The 23929-nt window shown below is 43.5% G+C and overlaps 1 protein-coding gene across 15 annotated transcripts in view; it reads left to right on the top strand.

Moving 5' to 3' along the window:
* SOX6 (SRY-box transcription factor 6) overlaps positions 1 to 23929 on the top strand; it is a 777007-nt gene that overhangs the window by 588115 nt on the left and 164963 nt on the right. For 7 of the 15 annotated variants that reach the window (XM_069223708.1, XM_069223709.1, XM_069223718.1 and 4 more), the window contains exon 10: positions 18623 to 18676. The exons of the other annotated variants lie outside the window; for them this stretch is intronic. In XM_069223708.1, coding sequence (XP_069079809.1) covers positions 18623 to 18676 — 54 coding nt within the window. The remainder of the gene's footprint in view (positions 1 to 18622; positions 18677 to 23929) is intronic. 15 annotated transcript variants of the gene reach the window in all.

Raw genomic sequence — 23929 nt, 5'->3', positions numbered from 1 at the left:
GTGACCATGAATGCGGTCGCAAAACAATTGCAGTTACCAATATCAAAAAGTGCTAACATGCATGGATGCGAAAACATTTTTTAAGAGCAGGCAGTAGTCCCACGGACCACTGCCTACTCTTAAAAAGGAAAAGAAAACTTTTCATTTTTCTTTTTTAAACACACCCTGTTTTCCTTTAAGAAAAACGGGCAGCGTTAAAAAAAAAAAAAAAGATTGCTTTATTTAAAAGCAATCACAGACATGGTGGTCTGTGAGTCCAGCAGGCCACCATCCCTGTGATTGTAGCCATTCGCAATGGCTTGCAAATTGCGATCTACCTCATGAATATTAATGAGGTAGGTCCATTTGCGAGCCCTTGAAAATCGCTATATGAAACTCCTGTAGTTTGATACATTCCAATAGCGATTACTTAATTGCGATTTGCAAAAAATCGCAATTTGGTAATTGCTATTGGAATAAATGATGCATCTGGCCCTGAGTCCTGTGAAAAGGTTCTAGCATGCATCAATCTGCCTGGTAAGATTTTTACATATAGAGAAATGTGTTGGAAGATGTGTGTGCAATCCAGAAAGGCTTTGAATACATTAAAGGCTCAGATTTACCAAAGTATTGTGAATGCTCCTGAATGAATTCCACTTCAACAATGCTGAACTGTACTAATACACAAACAATAGAAAACATTGTAAAGGACATTCTCACTTAGGGACAGAAGAAGTGCAAGCACTAATATGTTGGACTATGTTTTGCAAAACTTAAGAATTTGTGGCAGGAACTCAGTCATTGGTTTCCTTATTTCGGGTACATTCATGTGTGACTGCAACACTGCAGCTTCTCTTGTGAGTTCCTGTTCCAGCATCAACACGTGAAGGCACAAAGCACAGATCTGTCATTCCCGAACAACAGATTTTGTTGTGTCCCACCATGAAGCCAAAGTGATAATCAGAGTACAGATATTCTATATTTGTTTTAGTACACCTCAGAGTAGCAGAACATCTTTTTAGATAGCATGCTTTTAAATATTAATGGCCCCCACAAAAGTGTAAGGAGGCTTGCTGAAGACAGTAGTCCACAATTCCTCTCTCAGATGAGCCGTCAATATATGATGGACCGTACGCCCAGCTCTTGTGTAATCCAGTCTACAGCTCCACAACCCTATTCCACGCAGAGGACGTCATACTAATGTGCATGCCCCTCTGCTGCTTTTAAAATATTGTGCATTTCCAGTGTTTGCTCGGGAGAATTCGTGACGTTTTGTACTAGTACAACTTGTGCGAAGATGAGTAACTTTCAGTAAGTTTGTAATGCTGCATACATCTCAGTAATTCTAGGTTAGCAATGTAGAAAATTAAATTCCTGCTAAGCAGTGTTTGAAAACCATTGGTGTATGAGATACAGCTGTTTTTACTGCATCCCTGTATACTTAAAACAAGCACATCTCTTATTTACAAAGTTAGTCAAGCAAGACTAAAGTATAGCATTAAGTGTTCTGGGACTGGGATAGCCATATTTTTAACGAACATTTTTAAACTACAGTTCCCGTCATTCCAAATTCTGTCGGATGACAAACCAGGAGTGGCTTAAATTGATTTTTGACAACAGTACTCAACTATTTACAAAAAACACGTCCTCTGTTCACAGTCAGCAGGCACTTTTACAGTTTGAGAAGGTGCTCTATTTTACAGCTCCTAACTAAATTCATCATCTGTTAACATTCAGTATTTCTCTAATGGCAAGTAATTAGACATTTTCAAACCAAGGACCAAATGTTAAAATGGTATAAAAAGGGGCTGTTTGCACCATTACATAAATAGATGAAACTGATTGTAAAATCATATCCAAGAGGAAATATAAAACCTAAATTCCTTATAAACAACAGATTTTTTGTAATAGTTGTGTAGTAAAAAAACATTTTAAATGAGGGGGAAATGCATTTGTGCCACTGCTATTGTTTAAACACAAGAACGTACTTTACTTTTAGATCTGGGGTGTTGCACAGCATTTTTCAAAAACACCTCTTGATAATAATATACATTGAATGGGCTTTGAGTCCGCCCTTTGAACCATCGGCTTGCTTCAATCAATCTCTCTCCATCAGTGGCTTTAGACTAAAGGTGCGCATAATTATGTAATATGCTTTTGCGTAATTGTGTGAAATTTCACAAAAATAAGGCAAAATTATGTGAAATTACGTGAAATGCAAAACCTGCATTTAATTCCAAATATATATAAATATATATATATTTATATATATATATTTATATATATATATATAAGTATATATATTTATATATATATATATATATATATATATATATATATATATATATATGTATATGTGTGTGTGTGTGTTCTGTTTATTTAAATTTCAATACAAAAACAAAGTGAGCACGTACAGGTACATAAATTAGCTCAGTACAGCTGGTCAAAGCAAAAGCATCACTGGTTTTAGTACTTGAGTCTCTGAAAACAAGAGCAGGGAAGGACGGGAAGAAAGGGAAGGGGAGCCACTAGGAGGGGGAAACATGTAAATAGTCAGCCAATAGAATATCTCCGTGTGGTGCACCAGTGCTCTCGCTAGGAATGGCAAGCAGCGCAGTAGCATCTAAGAACCTAAGTGACCTAAGCCGATGGAGAATAGGTCTCTGGCCGGGGCGCAATCATCGGGCTATTGACAGTGTCACCTTCCACATCAGCTTCTCGAGCGCACAAGTATCGCACCGAGGGGAATCAAGTGTCATGAGGGCGGGATCGTACATGCATGAGTTTCCAATATGATATGAGCCGTTCATGACAGTAGGTCACATCTCAAAGCCATCAAGTGCTGCGCAGTGCCAGACGCCGTACCTAGTGTACTGCCACCTGGTGCTTTTCAAGGAGAAGGAACATAGCTGTCAGTTTGCACTTGTCTGTAGGGGTATCCTTTACATAACTCAGCAGCGCAACCTTCAGCGTATGCTCAGTCACATGCCCAGTAACCTCAAGCCAGAAGCCCTGCACTGCCAGGCAATGCCACGCCAGAATCATAAAGCCTGTGCTAGGGTACACGCAGCATGTGCAGTGTGCATCCTCAAGGAACCCCATTTGAAATAGCTGGTTTGGAGTAATTGGGGATAATGCACGAGACTGTGCACAGCAGTATCTCTACTGGTCATCATTAAGGGGTGTCCCTAAATTCGTCTCCCATGCACTGTGAGTGCTGGGGTTGCATATCGGTGCAGCCTTTTGCATTCCAGAATAGAGTCTTGATACAGGCTTGTGTGAGGATAGTGATGTGAGGATCATTTCTAGCACAGGTAGCACCGGGGGAGGGGTCACCAGGAAAGGTACATGCAGCACCCAGATCATAGATCGCAGCTGATAAAACGTGAGAATGTCTAAGCGGGACACTGCAGGACCCTGCAGCGCTTGCTGTGGTGTAACGAAGGACCCATCTGAGTATATTGCTTCCATGGTAGTTAGCTGCAAAGAACGCTGTTGAGCATGGGTGCCAGCGTCAAACGTTTTTGGGAGGAGGGTTTTGCATGAGCGGCACCGACGGGGCAAGAGTGAGTTGACTTTGGCGCATCACCCAAGCTCACACGACGCATAGGCAATGCAAGCTACAGTGTCTATCTGTGCCCCTCGATGTCTATGGGGTAAGTACAGTGCCATCTGGAGAGGGCACAGTGCAACACGGTTGCACCCCAGTGCTGTGTGAGCCATACATTTTGTGGGGAAAAGCCAATAGTGCGTAAACTGTGCCTAGGCGCAGAAATAATACTGGTCCTTGTCTGGGGCTCCCAGTCCCCCTTGCTCAAAGGGGACCATCAATATCTTCCACACAATGTGAGTTTTTTTCCCTGCCCAAGCAAGCTTCACCAGGTGGGATTGGAGCCATTTGCGGAAATACAGTGGGAGTGGGTGGGGCAGATTTAGGCACAGATAGGAGGATCACCATTTTAGCAATGGCAAGAAGCCCAGCCAATGACAGCGGAAGTCTCGTCCAGCCCTCCACTCTCTCCTCCAGCTGTGTTATCAAGCGCCCGTAGTTGGCTCTCCACAGATCATCGAGGTTCCTACTCAGCCAACTTCCTAAATAGCATAGTGGCTCCCCTGCCCAGCAAACTGGAAATTCTGAGACAAACTCCTCAGTGACATCTGTTAGGGGGAACAGGATTGACGTCCCCAAAAAATAGCAGTACTGGAAAGACATCCGAAGCAGGTGAATTCATGTATCAATGGATTTAAGTTATCCTGCAGGTTCCTGACAAACAGGATGACATTGTCTGCATACATAGACACCAAAATGTGGTGAGTTGTAAAGATCGGACACCTGTGGGAGTGATGTTATCAGAGCTGTGCTGGCATGGATTTCATGGCAGTGGCAAACAATATGAGTGATAGTATGTGCCTCTGGCGAGTGCCCCTCTACACCTGCAAGGGGGGAGATATGTTACCATTAGCACGTACCTGGGTGACAGGTTGGGCATACAGCAGGCAAATTAGTTTAATATAATTGGTGCCCATTCTGAGGAGTGACATGAATGTGAACAAAAAAGGCCATTCTAAAAAATCGAACACCTTAGTGGCATCCCAAAATTCCGTAGGAATGCAAAGCGTGAGGTCAGTAGTCTCTACCAGAGCAAAAAAGTTAGTCAAATTATGCACTGTCGATCTTCCAGGCACAAACCCTGCATGGTCTGGATATGTGATATGCGGTATTAATAGAAGTAGGAGCGCAGCAATCATTTTCCAAGAATTTTGCTATCCAAATTAATCATGGAAAAAGGGTGATACGATTCGCACTGCCTGCAACTCTTGTCAGGCTTAGGAATTGTAACAATCAGTGCTTCATGCAATGAGGGAGGGAGGATGCCCACTGCAAGGGACTTATCATAGAGTGTAAGACAACACAGTTCTGCATACTCCTTATAAAAAGCAGCAGTAAAACCATCTTGTCTCCAGGTAGCGAGTTGATGACTTGTACAATCTCCTCAGCAGTGAATGGCTCATCCAAGTACCTTCAGTGGCCTTTGTCCAACCATAACAACAGTACTGAATTAAAATACAGGAGGAGGTCCAAAGGTGTTGTCTCCTGCACAGTCATATAAAGTTTAGAGACAAAGGTAGGTCATTTCCCTCTGAACTGCCTCTGTCCCCACGCCCTCATGCTGTTGGTCTCCATCTATGTCGACAATATAATCGCTAGCCCAAACCTTTCTTAAACGGTTGGCCAAAGTCCCACCAGCTCTATCCTCCTCCCCATCATGCCAAGTGGATGCCTCCTTGCCTAAATAGCAGTCGTCCCTCTGGACTGCCTCCTCATATTCCTCCAGCTTGCCTCTGATCTCCGCCAGAAGGGAGTCCGAGCAGCTCTCAAAATAACATAGCTCTAAATCATGAATCTCACTTTCAAGAAGCGTCAGCCCACAGCGCGGAGCCGTAAATGCCCCCACCTGCTTCGCAATGCAGACCCCATCAGCTTGACAGCTTTAAACGTCTCCCACAGTGTGGACTGCGAAGACACTGACCATTGGTTGTGCTTCAATTAGTCCACAATAGCTGATCGGATATCATCCCGGAACACCTGATTTTGCAGAGTGCCAGATAGAAGACACTATGCAAAGGTGCATGCAGCACAGTCCGGCGGGTGCAACTCCAGAAGTACTGGAGCATAATCAGACAGCGCCCACAGGAGGTGCTCCAGCTTCAAGGTCCATGCTTCAAAATTCTGCGTTGCCAACAAATAATCTATGTGCGACCACATGCTGTGCCAAGCTGATATACATGTGCCTTCTATACCTCTAGTGTGTAGTGCCCTCCACAGGTCAGTAAGATGGTTGTCTGACATTACCAAATGCAACTGCTCAGCCGCATTTGAGTAGGGACTGGGGATCCAAGACTGCATTGAAATCCCCTCCCGGTAAGAGTGCCCCGGGTTCCATCGCACTCGCTAAGCACTGTACTTCTACAAAAAAGCAAGGATCATCTATATTTAGGCCAGACATTGCAATTGGAGGAACTGGATGACTATGCAGTGTCCCCGATAGTAGGACTTATCTACTCTTTTTGTCACAAAGAATGTGATGCGTGTGCCAAGGAAGCCCCTTGCGAATGGGTTAGCTACCCTCCATGTGTAGTTAGACAATATGCTATATGATATTCTTCAATCCAGCCTGCTCACAGACACATCCTATTGCCCTCAGAAAGATATAACTCTTGTAGAATGCAAATATCTATCTTATGTCATTGCAGATAGGCTGGTACGCGGGGTGCCTTATACCTGCCATTAAGGTCACAGATATTTCATGTCACACATTTAGTCTGCTGAAGCACTGTCAATGAGTGGGACCATGTATGCCTGCCATGCTTGGAGGAGACATCCAGGTAAGGAAATGATGTGTGGCTCTGTGTGGTCAGGGAAGGACAGGAAAAACAAACATTTAAGCAGTTAAGGTCTGCAAACATTGTCAACACACCACTGAACCCCCACCTCCCACTTTGGTGTCCTAATCAGGCCAACTAGCTCTATTCCACCCAGTAAATAACCCACAGGTAAACAGCAAAGCAAAAAACTATCAGGGAATCTTCCCAGGGAGGTGGACCAGAGGCCCAACTCTATCTCAGCTAGCAACAGCTGAGTGGTCAAAGATGCGTAAACTGAGCATCCAGGGGCCTTCCAGTAGGCCCCAGCATAGTCTGGAGGATGAATACTGTCATCAACATCCCATTGGAGTCACAGAAATCTGAATGTGGAGCATACAGGAGCAGCCCCTCCTGCCATCCTACAGCATTGACAAAACGTCCTGGAAAGGGTCTTGCAAATGTTCAGTGATTGCCACTGAGGTGCTCCATTGCTACATCCAGAGCTGCAGCAGAGAAGTGTGATGATGTCTTGTTCATAGTCTTGACAATCTTGGGGGTAGCCTTCGGGTGGGTGAAATAGTGTGTTTTGCCTTGGTACTGAATCTGAAGCTTGGCGGGGAAGCTGATTAAATATTTAGCATTATTTTTTTTAAAAGACCAATTGACCGGCAAGAAGTCCCTCAGGCAGTTTGCATCCCGAGAGTATAATCCGGGAAAATATATATTTAATTGCCCTGATAGTAAAGGATTTTCTAATCTCTTGCGAGAGGCAGAACTGTGTCCCAGTCTCTGTAGTTTAACAGTCTGATGATTATCGCTCTGGCCGGCTTGCCAGAGGGGACCTTGGCCCAATCGATCTTTGTGCTCATTCTATGATGAACATGGCCGAGAGGGCTTTGCCAAATAGCGTGCAGAGCATCTCTTCAATATTATCCTCCATGCTGCTCATCTCTATTGATACCAGCACACCAATAATGTGTAAGTTGTTTCTCCTCAAGCCCGCCTCCAGGTCTTTGTTCTTGTTGCAGATTACTTGCAAAACCTTCTCCATCTGTAACATCTTCTCGCCAGCTCAGTGGTGGCCATCTTCAACCTCTGAGGTACGATGCTTCAGTTGATTGAGTCATGCATCATGCTTCTCAACTTTGTCTTTTAGTCATCAAATCTGTCAGTCAACATATCAATCTTGGTGTCAATTGCTGTAAGGCTATGTTTGAGCTCCATGAACATGGTGCGAATGTCTAGGTCATGAGAAGAACTGGCACCTTCATCTTGATTTGCCTGCAGCTCGTCTGGAGGCAAGTCTTCTATCCTTCTGTTTTAGCAGCACTTAAAGGTGAGTCTTGTTTCCTTGGTATTGACCTTCCCCATGGTGGTACCAGAAAAGAGTGTTGGGAACATGAGAGCTCCAGGGAGTCTTCAGCACACCACTCGGAAAATGCCAGTACCTTCAAGACCCCGCCTCACCCACGGCCCAGGATACCTGGAGGGCATGAGCAGGCCCGCTATGGTGAAGTTCCACACAGTGAGATTATGGGTGAAAGTTTGACAGGCAGGCCGCTGCACTCAATGGTAAGGTTGGGCAAGTTATTGGGGGCTGAAGAGGAGTTTCCCAAAGGTGGCAAAGGTGGGCCCCACTTCACTCCAAGGACCATCCGTGGGTGGCATGAGCAGGCTGAGTCTCTATCCAGCCCACAGGCCAAGATCGCCAGTGAGGGTCAAGTGGCACTGTAATCTGCATGCAGGAAGCAGCAGCCACCAAGACTCAGTGGCAAGCCCTCTCTCCGCAATGCAAGCCTCAATTTCCAAGCTCAAGTTGGCACACAAACAGCAATACCCTGCCCCTCATAAAAAGCACTCATGCAGAATACAACAAAGAAATCCTGGATGGCATGGGATCTCCACAGTTTAGTATACCAGTGGGGCAGGGGGCAATGAAATCCTCCTCACCTCAGATCAACACAGACAATCTCCGTGGGGCACATGTGTCCGGCAGGACCCAAGTATCTTGCAGCTACACAACCAGGCACTTGTATCACTGGTGATCCATCCATGTCCCAGATGGTGCAGGCGACAGTTCAATCTCTATTTGAGCCAATATTATGCCACCCCGGTGGCACCACCATCCGGGCAGATGCTTACCCAACCAGCAGAGCCCGTCACTCACAGCAGGCTGCCAGACAATCAGGCAGTTTTAGGCCTCTCCCTGGGGCCATCACCAGCAGCAAATGTGTGTTTCACCCTGATCGGCTCTTACTCAGTGCCCCAAAGCTAGCCCTCTAAGCTGGTCACTGATGTCAAATTGGCAAATGTGCCCAGGCGCCTCGTGGCTGCACCCCTAGATCACCACAGCATGGGCAGTCTATCAAGTTTCCATGTGGGGGCGCAGGACCAACCAAGTTCTCGCCGGGACTTCCCATGATCTGTGTTACCCCAGGATTTGCACAGCAGAGCCCATCACTCACAGCCAGTCGCCAGACAAGTAGACAGCTCTGGGACTCAACTAGGGCTGGAGCTAATAATAAATGCCTCTTCCACCCAGAGGGCCCCCGCCGTAGTGACGCTGCCCTCTCACCTCACCTCCAGGTTCTCGCTGGTGACTGCCCCCTCCTTGCCTCAGCTCCAGCTCACAGCCTTCCAGGCCACACCACTTGTGGCAGTGCGGCCAGCAGGTCACACCCATGCCTCCAGTTTCAACAAGGAGTAAAACCCCCAGACAATACAGGGAAAAGCCACCACCACTAGTACACCCTGCAGCCACCACTCCTTACCGCTGCTCGTAGGCCTCCAAGGCAGCATAGAGATTTTGTCTACGAGGCAGGCCAAGACCAGGTCCTCTGTGTTGTTCCACAGTATTTGACTGCGTTGTTGCCCCAAGTTCAAATTTCCTTGCACAAGCATCAGCACTCAGGCACCCAGGGTACCCCTGATGACAAAGCTAATGTCAGATAAGTGATGGATTAAAGTTTACAACTGGCAGATCCTCATGTAGTGGCACCCCCCCCCCTATTTTACACTATATTTTAGTACAACATGCATCCTCACACCCATTTTTGAGGTGAGGATGGATATTGCATTAAAAAACATCACAGAAAGCACGAGTACCACAGACAACATTCACTCACGTTCTGGTTGTTTGCATCAGTGCTTAATTTGTAAATAAACATGTGCCAGTGCTCAGAGCTCTCTTCTGAAACATGCAGCTGCAGCAATTAAATGTGCGAGCACGGACTACTGAGGCATCGTAATCCTGAATCCCTCTCGGGCCTCTTCAGGACATCTAAAGCCACTCCCTGCTCCTTCAGCTCGCTCCTGCAGCTTTCTGCTCTCCCCCATTGTGACCTTTTTGTGTTTCTCTTGCTCCGTCTTTCCCAAATGTGTCTCTTGCTCGCAGCAAATGCTTGAGGCAGAAGAATAAGCGCGGTGCTCAGCACCGGAAACAACAAGCACAAATTAAGCACTGGTTTGCATTGCTCCTTTGTTCCAGTGCTAAAACTCTGCCACAACTGCTGCATAATTTTGCAGTCTGGTCTAGTGAAATAATTTCAGGAATTTTGTGTAACAAGCGTAACGTGAAATTCACAAAATAATACGATAATGTCCCAGAGTAATAGAAATTTTGCCAAGCACTACATTAGACTTTGTCAGTCATGCCTTGGTTTAGTCCAGCAGAGTATTAATCTCTCACCTAAAGATATTGATTGTGTGTATTATGAACTGCAAGAGGGACTGTTTTACAACCCTCTATAGCCCTCTCTGTCCTCTTTCATTAGCTCCCTATCAGGTATCTCACTCTAATGTGCAAACAATATATATTTTTGCCTATTAAACCCAAACCTATTTGCCTTTTCCAAGACTTTTTGATTGGACAGGAATATATTCTCATGTACCTTTCATTCCCTATTAATCAAGTAGAAAAATTGGTCCAAAAGACAATTGATCCATGTTTCATACCCTCGCTAAATTTAGGCAACATTGCCACAATAGTCTTAAACCGCACACATCATTCCATTTCTGTCAATTCAATTTCTAAATTCGTCCTGGTGTTCTGAAAGCGTTAAACAGACAAATGCGTGGTAAAAGCATGTAAATTACACCAGGGGTTTGCAGTTTTGCACTGGAGCTCGTCGATTAGGTGCCAGTACCGGACAATTTTGTAATGCCCTTTGCACAGGCATACAGTAGTTCAGAAACAGCATATTGTACACGTGATTTGGTGCAAATGCCTAGAAAATGACTGCTGCAAAAAATGCGCACAATCTGTGTGGCGCTAGTGTAAAATTGCTCTTCTGCCATGTGCAGTGGTGCTCCGCATCGCGGCCATTGACGTGGCGTGACCTGTCATCTTTATTTCCCTTCTGTCTGTGAGCCCATGGCGCTGGGCTGATCTCTGTTATGGTCTTCGTTGCCAGTCAGCAGTTTAAAGTTCTCGCTAGTCTCATTTATATGTAACACTCCACACCACTTGCAGACTCCACCTCTCTCCTTTCCTCTCTTACCTCTAATGTGTACGCAGTCATCCTTTGTGCCAAAGTTCTCACCCTTAATGAGCAGCAGCACATATGATTCAATTAACGTGCCAAAAAGATGCAACTTGCCACGTGATTTCTGCCAGTAGCGTAGCAAAAGAACCGTGGGCTATAATGCAAGGAGAGTAATTAGCCCCCCTGTCGTGAAAGGCAGTCATTACTGGGTGCAGTGGTCCCAACCCCATGAGCCCCGGTGCCACTGCAACTTTTGATAGCTGCACTCCTGGTTTCTGAGACAATTAGGACACCTTATCCCACCTCATTCTGTGCCTCTTTCTGGCTGCAAACAACTCGGGCTACATCTCTGTCTAATACAGATCTGCACGGAATTCAACCAAGGACCCCATTCTATTGCCCCGACTTTGCCTGACTGCAGAGAAATTCGATTCTTAAAATCATAGTTTGGAGTGTAACCACAGCTATACGTGTTTAAATGCACTGTTAAACCATTCAAGTGGAAAGACTTTTGAGTATCCTAAAACCCACCTCCTTTTCATTTGGACGTTCTTGACGGGTGACCTAGAGAGTAGAGTGGTGCAATGCCCTTGACTAAGGATGAGGCTCAGCTAGTCAAAACCTGAGATGGACCAGTTTTCCTAACACCTCAATGCGTTACTGTTTGGTAGCATGGCTGAGCTCAAGGCTTAACTCCCTACGGCTGATGAATGTGCCCGGCAAGGTATCAAACATAATTCTAAAGGCTTAACTAATACAAGCGTGGCCAGACGTTTACGAAGATAGAAACCAACTTACTATGCTATCGTTTTTGAACTTGCAAGACCTGATTCTCAATTGGGAACTGTGGCCAGAGGGCTGAACATCAAGGTCAGATGCTGTTGTTACTGCTTCAGCCCAGAGTTCCATGTAAAAAAAAGCACAGTTTTTTATGCATTGGCAGGAGCATGTTGACAGGATCCTCTAATGTTATCAGTCCTTATAATGTTGTATTTATTATGGCTAAACATTTGTGACAAAATATAGGAAATTCTACATGGAGCAGACTTGCTAAGTTATGTACATTTTAATTGTGAGACCTGAGATTCTGAATCTTCCCAAAAAGTCAAGGCAAGGGCAACAATACCTTGTATTTCCTCTTTCAGGAGTTCCTTGGGATCAGATTAATTTGTCAACTATATATTTATGTACATTAAACCCGTTTTATATGAAGCACAAACCATTCCCACAACTCAAAGAAATTTAAACATGAGATACAGTACAGCAACTTCTAACAGTGATAACCTTTCTCCTTGTGTAGTCATGTAGATAAAACAAAAGTCACGTCAATAGAATGAAGAATACTGTACACACGTAGCAGGGAGTGTAACAAAATGTCAGATATTATTGTTCTGGGGCAGTAGGCTCCGCTGATCTTCTGCAACTCTCCCCTCTTGAGTTCTCTGTGGATCCTCGCCAATGGTTACTTTCCTCCCTCCTATTATTAAGATTGAAGGCATTGTGCTTGAGAAATAATGTCATCCTCCTTTAAGAACCTGGCCTTGTGTTGGGTGATGTAGAACAAAAGATTTGAATGCCAAGTAGAGCTTGCAAACTCAAAATGATGGGCAAACAACTGCGCCCGCTTGTTTCAGCCAAGACAAGTGAGGGAAGAGACCAGCTTGCTTAACAAGCATTTATAGTCACTTTTGATTCCTACGGCATTCTTCTCACACCCCAGGTATCAAAGGCCAGCACACACAGGTAATACACCTAACTTGCCTCAGCATGTCTCCTCATTGCTATGTACAAGTTTAAAAAAAGAATAGCTCTTCACGCAAGCATTCCAAATCCTGAAAACAAATGAAAAAAAAAAACTGCTCCAGCCTGTTGCTTGACTTTGTTCCAAGTCTAAGTCTCTGAGTCACCTCAATGCACTCTTACTCTAGACACATCGGGCCCTCTCTTGTGAGACAGTGGTGGAACAATTTGGCTCTCCTTCTTTTTGTTTTAGAAGTATTTTCTTCCATTTACGTCCAGTGAGTATGAGAATTACACGACTATCAGTATACTTAGATTTTTTTAATACACAGGTAGATATTACCTGAGACTTGGAAGAAGCTCACTGGTAGCCTTTCAGTTATAACTGTATAGTTGCCTTAACTTAGTATGGTCATTGTATGCATTTGAGTTAAAGTCTCATCTTTTTAAAGACCACTACATTATAATGCATTAACCAACTACAACTCAGCTTCCTCCCCTATTATTCATAGACTTTAAGCTTGGCTTTGACCATGTCCAGCACTCCACTGCCATTGGATAGGTACTCGCTATAGAACTACCATATACATATATAGAAACATTTCATGGCAGTAAATACACTCGTTTTTGAAGAACATCTTCCTTAGAATTGGAATCTGTGGAAAGCTTTACAGTACATCATAAAGGGGTAAGCCAAATGACGTGCCTATATTAAATACTGGGAATAAAAATTGTGCAACGTATGATAATATACGTATCAAATTTGTGAAATTGGTTGATGATGCAATCTAGACCTAAAACTGTAACTTTCATTAGGAGGTTTCATTTTTGTTCTCGATATTTCTTCTAAACATACTAAAAGACCCCTTAATTTACCACTGAAACAGATTCACAAAATCCCTTTTTGTGTGTATTTCCTTGAAATATAAACTAAGTGCTAGTTACAGTATGTCTTTACGTGACAGCACTTCAACATGTAATAACATGAAAGTCTTTACCCCCGGTGTATTAGAAGGCCAGCAGAGCTTGGGTACATTGAAGGCTTCCCTGATGGACCTAAATCATGATCAATGAAGCCTAATCCTGCCTCTCTTGCTTCCAAGCATGATGACCAGCTCATACCTGAAGTGCCATCTAAACAGAACTGAAAGTGTTCTCTTCGCCAACAATACCAATCATGCTTACACCCCATTATTGCCCTCAGGTGGGACCTCAGAAGGATCTACAGCACAGGTCTCCACATGTGCCTGCATCCCTGAGCTTTCATATTGATAGCATCCTCTCCATACTTTGGACAGGAAAGATACCAGCTTTCTTTGCCAGACTTACTAGAATCAGCCTTCTCAGCCACTGTCTAAACCCTTCTACGTTTTCCAATAAACAGCAGCAAAGCCCCTCTTGTTGAGTTACCGGACACCACCTGGGCACTCTTGAAAAGTCTGGTAAATGTAGCTGCTTGCTTCATCCAGGCTACCTTGGTGGACTAACATAAGAGTCACCTGTAAGCCCTCACCTTAATCTAGACCTGCTAAATGACCTACCAGCTTTATTGGCAAACTCACCTCCAGACCTCGCAAAGTATGAGACCAAAGTAGATGATCTGATCAACATTTTACATCAAAATATGGATGAGTGTAGATGCAAAACTGCACAAAAGAATAAACAGGGAAGCCACTCTTCTGAATCTTACTTGACAGATGTAGGACCAACAATACTCTCACATTAGGTTTGCCATGTCTTTTTTGAAACTCCCACATCATCAAGGAATATTTTGAGTGTTCCTGTTCAGTTGCTTATCTCATTAGAATCCCGATGTCCCCCCTCTGTGGTTATGCCTTCTTCACGACACTATTGCAATCTTCTAATAATTCTTCTAGGGTCTCCTGCCCAGCAAACCAATAACACGTCTGACTTCTCTTTTTGCATATTACCTCGTTGCTCCATTTGGGCATTTGTGCTTTATCCATCATTTATCCATACACTCTCTTTTCTCCTTTTTAGCTTTCTCCCTTTTCCATTACAATTCTCTCCTTTCTTTTCTATCCTGAGCTTTCCTGGTTCAATTTAGGCACTCATTCCTGTAGCCACATTTTTTCCTTTCTCTTTTTTGGCTTTATTTTTTCTCTTTCATTCTCTTTATGTTCCATTTGTTCTCTCTGCTCTGTATTCAGCCTCTTTTTAATTTCTCACGCATGCTTTCTGTATGGCTTGGAACTCTATGTTCTTGACTTTGTCTGCAAAAACTGATAAAAGCGAGATCACAGGGATTACTCGTTCTCAACTGTACCCATAAGAGGCTATCACTTATCAGTAAACAAGAACATTCTTCTGTGCAGACATTTTATTTAAATCGTGCAGCCTGAGATTTTTGCACAGAGGAAATGTTTAGAAATAGTGTGATTGAAAACAAGGCGAAAAAGGCAGAACATTGTAAGACAGGTTTAGGAAAAGCAAAAGTACATTTTAGAGGCTCTCTGCACATGATGCAAATACAAGAACAAACCTTCAGGAGTATGAATAAAGAGAATCGTTTACACTGTCAGCAGAAACGTAAGGCCTGTCCCGTAGCCAGCAGGTGAGCATTAGAACACTGCAGGGTGTGGTACCTGTACTAATAAATTAACTATGGAGCCAACAGCTACACTTAAGAGAGATCAGTTATTCTCGTCTGTACCAGCATGACAGCTGAAACGGAGAGCCGCAGGGGGGCATTTTTTTAAAGGTTTTCTGATATAAAATAAATCACGTGAAGCTATGCATGCATATGTTTATATTGCACATTTACCTGGTATTGTTTAACACACTTGAGTCTTTTCAAACCCTCATGAACAGGATTAAGTAATTTCTGTAGAATATAGGCATGAACAGCCAGCCAATGGGAGACTAAATAAACAACTGTTTATAATTCATTTAATTTTTACTGTGAATATATACTAAAGATGTTTCCTTTATCTCTCTATGGGTGTCTCTGTGCTAAGTATACCATTTAGTCAAGAGTGGAAGCTGGCTTAAAACTAGGGGTCGGCTTAACTTGCATAGCTCTGTGTAGTGTAATCATGTTGAATTACCTAAAACTTCAGTGAGACTATTTTTGAATTATGCCAGAAGAGTAAGTCTGCATTTACCTTTATTTCATAACACAAAAGTGCCCCATTGGGTCCAAAATGGATGGTGGGATACATTGTGTGCTAAGAAAAAGTGCTAAATGCAGCAGAACACACATTGCGAGTGCGGGCAGCCGCTTGTAATTGTAAATATGGTCTTGGGATTGTATTTTTCCCCATTTTACAAACGGCATGAAGCACAATTGTCATAGCGCAAAATATACTATTTGATCCACCAAATTACTCTTCGTTATGTGAGGAGGAGTAATCATGTAACTATCAGTAATCCTTCATCAAAGAGTAATGATGAATTATCAAAATTACTCCAAGTACTCCAGCGTAATCAAAATTCTGCCCACACCAACCCAGGGCAATGTTTTGTCAGCCCCCACAATACATCATGTTAAAAAATAAATCTGATGAAATGGATGGGCATATGCATCATTTGAGTATATATGATTAAACAGCTACTATAAACGTCACCTATATGTACATTTGCACATGCATTGATGCATTTATATACCTGAGCGATGTTTTTCATACAGAAATGTTTTTTGTGCAAACACAATATTAAAGTTGAACTTGTAAAGTTTTGTCGAGGGGGAGTATTGAAGGAGGATCTCAGGCTCCATAGCTCCAGGATGAATAATTCATGATATTTAAAAGAAAGGATTCCTTCAGAATGGTCTATGAGGCTGTCCATGCTGGTAGCCCTGTGATGCAGTCCATGCTGCTAGCCTGAATGGCTATTTCCCTTTCCTTTTTTAAGCTTCATTAATTCAGCCCCTCTTTCCACATTATCATTCTCTTTAATGCAGCAAAATTCTGTACCACAAGAAACATTGTTTAACTTAAATTAGAATCCTCTTTATTCAGATAATTTAGTTGGAGTGTTCTGGGCAATAAAAGGAATTATTTAACCATAAAACAGCCAGTCAGTTACTGCCAGGAAATAATTTGGTCTAGTTATCTGCAGGAAAAAAAATATGCAAGCCAAAATCAACCTCATGGAAGGGGAAAAAATACGAGCAGATATTTTGAACATTACTCCGTAGGACACCGGCACAATACAGCGCTAGCGGAGGCATTGTAGCGGAGCTCCAAGCGCAATCAGGAGGCAATTGTTAGTGGACTGTGTACGAACACACACTGTGCTCAACAGTCTGATGAGGTATTATGGACATAATGGAGAGGGGCCATGTGGATTGGAAACTCACAATAAGCAACTTAGCACTTACGAGCAGTTGACTGCTTACACCTCATGTGGTAAACTATGTTAGACAGAAATTTACTGGATACAAATTCACACATTAAGAAGAAGGACACAGTAAGTGCTTCCACTTCTAGAGAGGTGTAAAAGCGTATGTTAAGCATTTGTCTGAGACCCAATTTAGGGTAAACTGGAATTAGAGGTTCCCTGTTTACCAAAAAATGCAATTTTGTAACTGCCAGTGTGATTGTATTCTTGCCCACCTACGCCAATGTACATTCCTGTGGAAGGTGAGGAGGGAGAGTCCAGAGTGAATCAGCCCTAGGACACTCTGTTGTGGGTGCCACTAAAGGTACTGACTGTTGCACCTCTGAGAAATGTTCACATGCGCAGTAGCACAAAATGGAATCCATAATGAATGTTGATTTGGGGACTGAAGAAGCTTCAAATTATTAGTGGCATCAGATTGTACGTAATCTGGTTTAGACTTGAATCCGTATCTTTCATATGAAAAGCTCTTATACATTGTGTCATATTTCTGAGCTACAGAACGCCTAAATAAGACAATTATTTTGAAGGGATTTCATTGTTATACCGTCAAATTCAGAATGAAATCTACAATTAACCTGCAGAAGTCTCAAACCAACACTTGTAATTTCCTCAAGCCGTATTTTGTTGTTTAGTTATGATTGTAGTCTGAAAAAACATTTATAACTGTATAACAGTAACATAAAGTGAATAACATAAAGTGTTCAAGTATTAATTGCTGTTAATATAACAAAGCAAACATTCAAACCCTCAAAACAAATATCACAGAATTTGGTGGGAGGATACTAGGGTAGCAGAAACTACTATTAAAACCAATATACCTACACCAAATTCCATTGTCTTCAGTTGAACGGGGAATAACTACCTAAACTAAGTAATGCTTGTTATGTTTTCAGGCAGTTTTTCCCAGTTTTTGGTGAAAACCTGATGACATTTTCCATCTGATCTGAGCAGGTTGAAAGTCTCAGTGAGAAAGCCGAGAGGTTGGGGGGGGGTGGAGTTGAAGATGATGTTGAGTGCAAGGGTGCAGAGAAGGTTTGTATCTCTGACCAGGGGGAGTTTCCTGACTCCTTCAATACAGCTGCAGGGTTCGGTGGAGGATGAGCTGTGATACTGCCAAAAGTGTTTGTCCCTAAAGCAATACTGATACACGCTGTGTCTCTGGGCCTGGAATAATGAAGTCCACAGTTTGCAGGGCCGATAACTCAAGGCCTGTAGAAAATTAGAATTGCAAGTTGCAGATTTTCGCCTGGATTTTTTGCCGTGGGCAAAATAGCACAACTAATAAACAGAGCCTACAAGTGAACTGTTTGGTTTCAAGTTGATGAGAGAGACTTTGACAGTTATTCTTCTCTGCTTCTTCTTTTTAAGCCACACAGAAACCAATGTGCTTTTGACTAAGACTTTTCTGGGCCTACCAAATGTGGCTCTCTGATCTCATGCCCTAGTAACCATAATCAAGTTCAGTTTCTGTTACTACCACCGACACCACGCTGACAACAACCCATATGATACATTCTTGTCAGCCATGTGCTTCAGCTGTTCCTTGAGTATGATGGACTACTATGCCTTCTAAGCTAGAAATCCATTTTTGTTTCTACCATTGAAACATCTAAACTCTGTTTCTTTCTTTCTTTCTTTCTTTCTTTTTTTCATGATTTTCTCACCATCTGACCACCATCTTGGATCAGAACAATTTGAAGCAAGCACTGCTGGTTGCAGGGCCAGTGCACCCAAAATATATGGTAAGGCATCTATGTTATGATACCACACAGAGAGGGCAGCAGAGAGCATTGTATGGCATCTATACAGTATGCTGCAAATGGGGCCTTTTGCTTGAGAAGGTGGAGTGTTAAGACAACAGTGTATTTTTGGTTGTGGCATGTGTGCCACCTACAGACTTCCCACCTTTGCTGACTGATGCATGGATCATGCCAGAAAAACACTCCAAAACACACAGCAGTGCTAACAGAGACTCTAAAAGGCTCACATGTCGAATTTCTAGGCTTACCCTTACGGCTGAAAATGCATTAAAAACAAGCAGTCGGTATTCTGTATTTTGTGACTTTTGGATACGTTCAGCTTCGTATTAAATGCATTTTTTTCTAAATATTCTTTTTCACATTTTTTATGTGGATTCTATTAAAATATATAAAGTCCATTTATCATGGTTCGTTTATGAAAGCTTCTTCATGCGAACACAGCCAGTATGTCATTTGCAACAAGATTTGCTCTTTGTAAAAACAACATAAACGTTTTGCTGCTGCTGCTGCTGCTGCTAATCATTTTCATGTCTAAAATTTGAATACATTGCATAATGTTCCGAAACCCTGCTTAGTGTTACACGCTAAGGCAGGCATACTGGCTAATTATGTTAATTCAGCTCGTTATTGTCATCGCTCTAAAAAAGGATATAAATCAGACAGAAGAGAAAGCTTTTGATCCTTAGACAAAGTCTGGATTCCTCAGTCCTCTCCTCGTAGCCCCCTCCTCTGTGCATTGTACATTATCCTCGTCACAGCTCTCCTTCGTGGGGAATGTGAGAAAGTTCATGCAAAACAGCTTGATTATTAGAAATGTCAAAATGGTGCTGAGGTGTAGCCTATTAAAGTGTAGCCTGCAGAAAGCACATCACACTGACTTAAATAGGAAGCCAAAGTGATACACCATTAAATCACTGTTATTGTGTAATGTATCCATCATGGGATTGATTTTTATCTTTCACGTCCTACTGTTGAGCTTCTTGTTGCCAGCCTTCTTTTCCTCTTTGATATGATTAAGCGCTTTAATGCTCTTGTAAGCCAGGGATGAGCTTGGTTCCTAAGATGTCTCATGCGCAACATTATACTCCTTCCCTCTAGTCTACCCATCAATTACCCACTCTTCAATAGTTCCTGCAGGCATAAGCCCGCAACTGAGCAGGCAATGCATTCGGCCTGCCACCATTTTAACAATCCATGCACTCTCCGGCCCGCAACCAATAGGACAAGGAAAGAGCACTACTGGTAGAATTGTGCTATACAAATGACAGGTAGCATAACATAACTCGTGGGGGTGGCCCCCCAGTATCCAAGCACCCCAGGTGGTGTCCATCAGGGCTGTCTTTAGTGACACTGCAGCGAAACTACTAGGCAAAGATTGGCTTTTTCCTGCACATTATTACAGCTATCAGGCCCCTATCTGGGATTCTCCGGGCACCCCAGAATGCTGTAAAGATATCTTAGCATTACCACTCAAAAGGGCAGGTGTGGAAAGGTGGGGTGAGCTTTCGCGAGAGGGTACTTTACTCTCATGGGATGAACTGGTAAGGATGACGAATGGATCGCTGTCCAGGTTAAAATACTTACAGATAAAAGAGTGGGAAAAATAAATTAAAGGGGGATTGGGAGAGGTAAACGCTTTGGAAGATTCTTTTTTAGATCTGGCAAGCTCGACAGCGGTGAAGAGGCTGGCGGTGTGGTATTGGGAAATATTAGAAACTCTTGATGAGAATTTTGTTCTACCAAACAATCAAGGTGGTGGCAGGCGACAAGATTGGGATATGGTGGAAGAAGTCGTTTGTGACGCTTTACGAAGTAGTGAAGCCTGCCCCACTAAGGAAAAACCATCTTTATACTTTACATAGAGCATATATATCACAGGCAAAACTTACCAAGTTTAAGAAGGGGGAAGGGGTCAAATGTCCGAAATGTGGTGGGCAAGGAGCAACGGATATTCATATGTTTTGGGACTGCCCTGCTATTTGGGTATTTTGGGAGGAGGTTTTTGGGGCAATATCATCTATGCTGGGCTGGAAAATCAATATATCACTCCCACTGATTATATTTGGACAATCACAGGAAGAGGGTTTATGGACCAGGGTGAATAAAATTAATCGTAAATTTTTGTTTTATGTAATTGTGTTGGGCAGAAACGAAATTTGTAAAAATTGGATGAAGGAGCACCCTCCGAGTTATACAGACTGGCTTAAGGCAGCTCTACGGGTGGCGAATATGGACTTAAATGTACAGGGCTCTTAGAGAAATGCGGAACTGTGGTCGCCATTGCTAAAATGGGAGGGAGTAGTTTGAATCTTTTTTTTTTTTTTTTTTTTGTTAATATTTGCTATTGAGAGACTATATGAAATGGGCTTGGTTATTTTCTTTCTCTTGTCCAATGATTAGCCACCGTTTGATGCTTCGGCAGGTTTGCTCAGGCAGACCGGGAGATACAAGGGTGCATCCCCTGGCTAGAGTCTCTCTCTTAGTTAGAGGGCGAGAAGGCTATAGGGACTAAGAAGTGACTCAGTAAGCGGGGTTGAATGAGGACTAAAAAAAAAAAAAAGAATGGCTTTTTCCCTCTGTTTTTCTAAGCAGCCAGGCCTACGAGTAGCAGAAACAAACAGATTGGACTTAAAACGTCTAAGAAAATGATCAAGGACTAATTGACCAGTTAATCTATACATGATTTTCATGATTTCAAAATCAACAGTGGTCAAAGGAAGTTCTTCTGATGATAGTGTGTAACAGCTTCCTAAAAATGTTAACACTCAGCCCAACATTATTTAATGTTTATATGCCCCCCCTTGCCACCCAGGTAAAGTTGTTCGGCATCATTATAGTCTCGTATGCCTGTGACATGCAGCTGGTCTTCTCCTATGAGGGCATCTCAGACACCTGCAAGGAATCTTTCTCTAAGTGCATGAGAGCAATCTTAGGATGGTTCAAAGAAAACCAACTACAATGCAACCTGGATAAAACAGAAATCATACTGTTAGGCCCTAACCGTAAAAGAGTTGGGCCGGTGCCTGGGCCAAGGACAGACCTTCTCACCCTCCACCCACTTTGGCAGCCAGCAACCTGGAAGTCACCTTTGACAATTACCTATCTTTCAAGACCCAGATCCACGCAGTCACCAGAAACTGTATATGCATACTCAAGGCTCTCAGGAAATTATTTCCCCTCTTCCTTGGGAGACCTGCAAAACTGTTGTTCGAGTCACGATTCACTCCAGGCTGGACTACTTGAATGCCTTATTCCTGGGTCAACCTGCATACCTAATCCATCACCTGCAAATGGCCCAAAACACTGCAGCACACCTTCTCTTCAATTTGCAAAAAGGCACCCCTACTTCACCCTTCCTTGCCAAACTGCACTGGCTCCCAGTCAGCAAAAGGATCATCTTTAAAGCACTCATTCTAGCACACCGGGCCCTGCACAACATCGGCCCCAGCTTTCTGAGCCAAAGAATCATTGAATACCAGTTGAGTAGAATTCTTAATTCTAGTAAAGCCCACCTTATACCAATCCCCCACTTCAAAAAACTTGATGGGGTGGGACCTTTTTCCTCGTGTATACTGCCAAAATCTGGAACCACCTCCCTCTTCAGCTCAGAAGCATAGAACCTGAATCTGCCTTCTGAAAGATGCCTGAAAAGGCTATTTGCTCAGCCAATATATACCCTCTCGTCTGTCTTTTTCCCTCGTTGTTACTTCCTGTGGCAGCGCCAGGACACTCAGGCCCTCATTATGACAGTGGCGGTAAAAACCGCCTACCGCCACTGTGACGGCCGCCAAAAGACCGTTACCATTGCTACCAGCTGACCGCCATATTATGCCTGTAGCCGGAATACTGCCAGAAGGATGGCGGAATCAAGGCTACAGTCATGGTGGCGGACGGCGGTAAGGTGGCGCTGCTGCCAGCAGCAGCGCCACGCCAGTAGACCACTGCAGACCGTATCATGACCCATGATACGGCCTGGCGGTGTTCTGCTGGCGGACGGCAGGAGAAGCCCTGTTGCGTCTCCTGCCGGAGGACCACCTGACTTCAGGTAAGTCGGGTGCTCCGACAGGGGAGGGAGGGTGGGGGGTGTTTTGTGTGTGTGTGTGTGTGTATGTTTGTGTGTGTGTGAATGCGGGTGTGTGTTGCGTGTGGTATGTGTGTGCATGTGTGGATGTGTGAGTGTGTGTATGTTGTGTGAATGTGTGTGTGCTTGTTTGTATGTCAATGTGTTTGGATGTGTGTGCATGTATGTTGGGGAGTGGGTCTGGAGAGGGAGGGAGGAAATCTGGAGAGTGGAGCAGGGAAGACCCCTATCAGTGACAGGGAAAGAATTCCCTGTCACTGATAGCACCTACCGCCATGATTTTTGTGGCGGTAAGGAGGCCACGAAAAACCAAGGCGGTAGGTGGGGTCATAATCCAGTAGGCGGGATAGTGACGGACTGAAGTCTCCAGCCCAGCGGCTGTTACCGCCGTGGCAAACAGAGTAGCTTTAGCCAAACCGCCAATGTCATATTATGGAGAGAAGTACCACCGGCCTGTTGGCAGTACTTTTCTCCATAATACTTCCGTCCGCCAGGGTCATAATGAAGGCCTCAATCTTTGAGTAGCTGTTCGCTCTATACAAATACCGTCATTCATTCATTCAACATCGCCTGAGCTTTTCTACTCAAAAGCCTAGAGGAATGAACCTCATTGAATTGCAGAATAAAAATGTATTGGCGGATCTAATAGGTCCGCCATCTTTTGTCATGTTAGTATCTCAAATGGAGGAGCCCGTCAGCAGAACCCAGCAATTAATCCACAGAAGAGATACAACATAGTCAGAAGCAATGTGAGCATCCCCGTTTTGCTCTGCCTTGTTGCGTCCACCAGTTATAATGATATGTTTTAATTGCTCTTCGTAATACATGTCTGCAATATCTAGGCAGAGTAAATGGCATGTAGTAATGTTACCCATTTTAGGCATACTCATTATATCAGTTACTGAAGGACGAAAAGCTATTTAGACAAGTGAGGATGCAACCTCATGGCCCGGTGGATCGCTGCAGATATCAGAAGCAGCTATTTCCCCTTTCAGCCTTCTTGTTAGCTAACGAGGAAATGCTAGTATTCCTCAACCAACCAGTGTCTGGCCTCCCTAATTAAAGATCTAACACCAGTATGTTGCAACCTTTTGGGACAGTTTTTTTGGTAAAATAGATACCTATCCAGAGCAAAATTGAAGTGAGACGTAGAG

The sequence above is a fragment of the Pleurodeles waltl genome, chromosome 3_1 (assembly GCF_031143425.1).
Source record: "Pleurodeles waltl isolate 20211129_DDA chromosome 3_1, aPleWal1.hap1.20221129, whole genome shotgun sequence".
Lineage (NCBI taxonomy): Eukaryota > Metazoa > Chordata > Amphibia > Caudata > Salamandridae > Pleurodeles > Pleurodeles waltl.
Note: the sequence above shows the minus strand (reverse complement) of the source record. Positions and strands in the feature narration are given on the sequence as shown.